Consider the following 5,474-nt stretch of genomic DNA (forward strand, 5'->3'; position numbering starts at 1 on the left):
ATGTACTGCCAAAGTGTCTGAAACGCCTTTGGAGACGGCTTATGGTAGAGAAATGAACATTCAATTCACGGGCAACAGCTCTGGTGGACATTCCTGCAGTCAGCATGCCAATTGCACGCTCTCTCAAAACTTGCGACATCTGTGGCATTGTGCTGTGTGATATCAAAACTTGCGACATCTGTGGCATTGTGCTGTGTGATAAAACTGAACATTTTAGAGTGGCATTTTATTGTGGCCAGCCTAAGGCACACCTGTGCAATAATCATGCTGTCTAATCAGCATCCTGATATGCCACACCTGTGAGGTGGGATGGATTATCTCGGCAAAGGAGAAGTGCTCACTAACACAGATTTAGACAGATTTGTGAACAGTATTTGAGGGGAAATGGTCTTTTGTGTATGAAGAAAAAGTTTTAGATCTTTGAGTTCAGCCCATGAAAAATGGGAGCAAAAACAAAAGTGTTGCGTTTATATTTTTGTTCAGTGTATATAGAGTATAAGGCATTACAAAAGCTGAACTTTGGGATCAATGTGAAATCATAATTCAAGGTGCTTTTGTCAAATGCCAGAAGATGTGATGCCGTATGGTGCTGAAAATGACAATAATGACCTGGGAATTACATTTTCATATCTATGTGTTTTGTCTGTTCTGCAGACTGTACAAAACAAATTGCTGTATTTATGCACCTAAAAGATATTTTCCTAACATCAGACAAATATCACTTAAAATGAATCCTTACAGCTGATGGTGGCAGAGTAAAGCAATTATAAGCAAAAATATGTACAGTTTATTTTTGATTATGTCCTGCGTGGAAAACCTGCATTTTTTTTCTTTGACAGTTTTACATGACTGAAGGAAAACCAAGAGGTTTAAAAACACCAACATGCAATGCTAATTGTTGGTTTGCAGATCCCGTAATAAAAAGTAAAGGGATCAATATGTATGCTTGTGTGTGTGTGTGTGTTTGTTCTTCTCTCCTTTTAACATTTGTATTTGTATTTTTAAAATTTTTAACATTTGTATTTATTTTGTTTAATATGCACTGTCGCTCTTCACAGACGAAGTTCCTAACGGAAAAATAAAGTTATTTGAATTGAATTGAATTGAATTGAATTGAATTGAATTGAATTGAATTGAATAAGAGTTACATATATTACTGGTTGTTGAAAAAGACGAAACAGTGCTGTAAACAGAGATACAAGCATGGTGAGTATGAGAATGTAAAGATGCCACAACTAAGAGCTGAAACCCTACATATCAAGCAATATTCACACAATGGACAGGCTCTAAAGTCACCATTGCCTACGGACTGTGACACAGATTCTTGCCACTACTTTTCTGATCAAATGCACAACAACGCCTCTGATCCTTCACCTGCCCCTCCCTGCAGGGTGGACCACCCTACAATATCACAGGATGACATGCAATCCTTCTGAACAGCCTACACGCAATGTCAAAACACTTGTAGAAGGAATGCTGCTGGAGAGGCAGATCAATAATGCATAAATTCAAGACATAAATTGCTCTGTTAAAGACATCTAACCAGGATTGTTACTTTACAAAGCTGCACCATCACCACAACAAAGTTTTTCCTAATAAACAATCTACGCAGACTCCTCCATATCTAAGGCCAGGCTCAGTCCAGGGCATTCTACAGTAAACAGAGCTCTGCATAATGATAGTTTTCATCCTGCTTGCGGTCTCTCTCTTCAAAGTCTTTCCACAAGGTTGCTGAGGGGACGCTGGGAATGCTAAAGTACAGCTTAAGTAACCACTTCCCAGCTGGGTGTGTCAACCTTTTCCACTCACACCATTTAGGCCTCATGCCAAATCATTGTAGTGGAAACTCACACCCCTCATTTCACACAGTTATGTGTCAACTATGGCATTTGTATTCATGGGAAATATTTGCTTGAGAGACAAAGAGAGCGTGATATGCAATGTTCCATAACCCTAAAGAATGTAATTAAAGTGCATTTGAAGGCTGCGCTGGAGAGATACTGTAAGTTTGGCGGGCCTCTTTCCTCTTGCATAATCCACTCAAGGCTAGCACTTTTTGACTGCATACTGTACGATATTTATGTTACAAGAGTACACTGTAATTATGGATGTTTGGTTTTATGTCTGTTTATACTACGGAAGAATTTAAGCCTGAACAATAAGCGTTTATCACCTGATAAGACTACCTGTCACTTATATTATAAATGTCCTTGAGAAACCTCTTCATAGGTGAAGTAAACCTACATTTACATTTGTGTCAGTGGGCCACAAAAAGTTGGTCCCCACAAGATGAACTATTAAATGTTAGGGTTTAGACTTGTTTTGAGGTTAGGTTTTAGGTCAATGTAAACTGTTTAGGGTGTTTTCATTCAGGAGATCTGACATACTTGACCTTATACTGGTGGGTGTATAAGCTGGAATGGTTGAAATGAATGAATAAATGTAAAAAACAGAGCCAATCTGGATCCGTGGACTCTTAAAATCACTACTTTTAACTCCGCAAAGAGCTAATGATGTAATCTGTGGTGAAATGATACATTTGGTGACCTGCATTTGACCAAAAGCATGTCTTCAGGGCTGCTATGTTGAAAGTGACCTAGACCATGACAATGGCACCCACAGCTGAGTAGAAAGCATGTCCAAAGGCTATGCAACAGTACACTCATGATCACATCAGAGGAAAGCATATAGTTTCTCCAACTCCTTAAAGACATCTCTGATTATTAGTTTCAGCCATGCCTGTTACATTGCTACTTCAAAATCAGGCAGATTCAGATGCCCTACATTATCAAAGATGAATATGAATAAATTGTATTTACTAGCGGTCATTAAAATGACCCTACACTATCAAATGAATGAAGGTAATTATATAGAAATTGCCAATATGGGGTTGTAGATGTCTTCAGTCCTGGACTCTTATCCAACAAAATTTGTGGCAGACTGGCCCATGCAAAATCAAGTTATAACACCTTCCTCTGTCATGTCAAAACACCAAAATTCCAAACGCTGCCATGGAAATACAGAAGAAAACTCACAATCTTCACAATAAAGCATCATCTAGATCTTAAGGCTTTTCTGCCCAAATTTGAGGTGGATCTGAGCAACTTTGGAAGAGCAATACGTCAAAGTATAAAACATGTCATTTCCTGTTGCCAGCAGGTGGCCCACTGACTATGGCTCAACATTGCCATGTAGACGTCTTCAGGCCGGGACTCCAATCAATCGTGTAAAGTCTGGGGCAGACTTGACTGTGTACAGTGGAATAACGAACCACTTCTTGTTCTGTGGCGAAACATGGAAATTTGACATCTCAATAGGGCCTGCTCAATGAAATCTCAAAAGCTTTGCAATTTAGCATTGCAAAGGTCTTTAGATTGTACTGCCCAAATTGATCCGGCAAAATCTCTAAGAGGAATTTGTGAAAGAACAATGCCTTGAAATGGCAAAAAAAGCCCTAAAAATTAAAAGTTTATTCAAAATGGCCGACTTTCTGTTGAGTTTTGGGTATGGCTCCAGAGATGTTTTTGTATGTTTTGGAATGTTACCTGTGCCTTCCAATTTTCATACTTCTAGCTGAAATGTACGGCAGGGACAACTTCACTGAATTTGTTTTTAGGGGGCGCTATTGAGCAATTTTCTGACACCTGCACACCTTTTCACCAATTCTGATGTGCGTGCAAAGTTTAATAAGTTTTCGAGCACCAAGCACATCGTTTACTTCTTTTTACAAGCTCATATGAACGTGAATGTGCTAGTTTTAAGTAAATACTAAAGTAATGAAATGTATTTATTATTGTCTTACCAGCATTACAGTTCAGCATGAATTAATACGTGAAAAAGTGAATAATTTTCTCTTACCAGGTTTTCCCACATCTGCAGGTGACTGAATTGTTTTGCCTAAACAGGAAGTAACAGTCAGTTCACCATTTTATGTACTGTCTCTCCACCTCCTAAGACAAAAAATGCATGTATTTAAATACATTAACACTATACTTGTATTCAGACACTCACCTTTACCTCCTCTCTTGCTGCCTGCACTGCTTGTTACACTTTTTCGTCTCTTGGGTGGCATCCTTGCTTCCAGGTTAGCCTTCCTAATGAAAGGGAGAAAGTTTTCATATAACATGCTGTTACATTTTTCCTTGCAAGACACCAAACTATTTTTGATTTATACACATTGCTATTTCACTGACCAACCATCAGAAAGTGCACATTTCAAGCCACACTCAGAATACACACAGTGGCAAACCAGTGTCTTGCAGCAGTGTCCAAAAAATCATTATCAATGCATGTGGCGACATCTTGTGGAGTATAAGAGTATTGCACTGTCATTTTTACTTTGCCCTGTGTAGTTAAAAAGTCAGGTCAAGTTAAGAAGCAACCTAGTGTATAAAAAGCCTATCTAAATTTACTTTAGCTGTGAAAACACATTTTTAACATACATTTTTATGGTGTACTTCAGTTGATACTTGCTCAGGTTATACCTAATGATACACAGTGTGGAAGGAAGTATTCAGGCTTCAGATAAAAGTAGCAATTTCACAATGAAGTCTAGCAATGAAAATGTAATTTAAAATACAACTGCATAAAGAACATGACTTATTATCAGCAGCAAAATGAATGTCAATGTTTTTTTTAATCTTGTGATTATACAATTGTATTCCAGTTATGCTTGTTTTCTATTTTGTGTTTTAGTTTTAAACTCCTATAAATGTGTTTTATAAATTGCCTTGTGCCTCTTTTATATATCTTATCATATGATTTGCTAAGGCCTTTAAATATCTTATGTTAAGCACTTTGAACCTTGTTCAAAGTTGCCATATGAACTTTCCTTGCCTAAAGTATCAAAGTAACATCATGCAGAATGATCCCACTCAGATTATTATGTTTCATTAGTTATTATTACTGATGAATTAACTTGTGAGCAGCAATGTTGTAAGGTGGGACTACTTTTCACTACTTTATATATTTGGTGAATTCATCTATAAATGCCTTTTAACGTTACAGTATTTTAATGTAACTAACGGTAGGCTAATGGTTAATATAACATAATATACAATACCTTACAGCTAGCATTTATATTAGCTGTTTGTTTGCTATGCTAATTTAGCAAGCTAACTGTCTTAGCATGAGTAACAGTGATGAAAACAACACTGTGGTTAAAGAACTTTAAAGTTTTTTCATTGTCTCTGCTTCAACGTTAACGACAGCATACATGCCACTAGAGCTGCAGCTACCAAACGTAACAGCGACAGTTTAGAGACAAGTATTCATTTTACCGGTAGTTAAATCATGGTAGTTAGCTTGTAATCCTCTCCACGCTTGTTTCTTCCTAGCTCATCTGCGGGACTGTTTGGTTGCTATGGGTTACAGGGTTGAAAGACACTCGACATGACTGACAGATCCAAGAGCCAATCAGATTCCAGCAGTAAAGTGACGCTACATTGTCGATACCTGAGCTTTCATACACAGTT

General features: G+C 37.7%; 1 protein-coding gene across 2 annotated transcripts in view; it reads right to left on the reverse strand.

The window, feature by feature from the left end:
• dnai3 (dynein axonemal intermediate chain 3) overlaps positions 1 to 5,355 on the reverse strand; it is a 22,162-nt gene extending 16,807 nt beyond the window's left edge. For both annotated transcript variants that reach the window (XM_050054957.1, XM_050054956.1), the window contains exons 1-3: positions 5,280 to 5,355; positions 4,012 to 4,094; positions 3,859 to 3,897 (exon numbers count right to left, since the gene is read on the reverse strand). In XM_050054957.1, coding sequence (XP_049910914.1) covers positions 3,859 to 3,897; positions 4,012 to 4,072 — 100 coding nt within the window. In that variant the 5' untranslated portion in view covers positions 4,073 to 4,094; positions 5,280 to 5,355. The remainder of the gene's footprint in view (positions 1 to 3,858; positions 3,898 to 4,011; positions 4,095 to 5,279) is intronic.
• Positions 5,356 to 5,474: the final 119 nt, after the last annotated feature.

This window comes from Epinephelus moara, chromosome 10, assembly GCF_006386435.1.
Source record: "Epinephelus moara isolate mb chromosome 10, YSFRI_EMoa_1.0, whole genome shotgun sequence".
Taxonomy (NCBI): Eukaryota; Metazoa; Chordata; class Actinopteri; order Perciformes; family Serranidae; genus Epinephelus; species Epinephelus moara.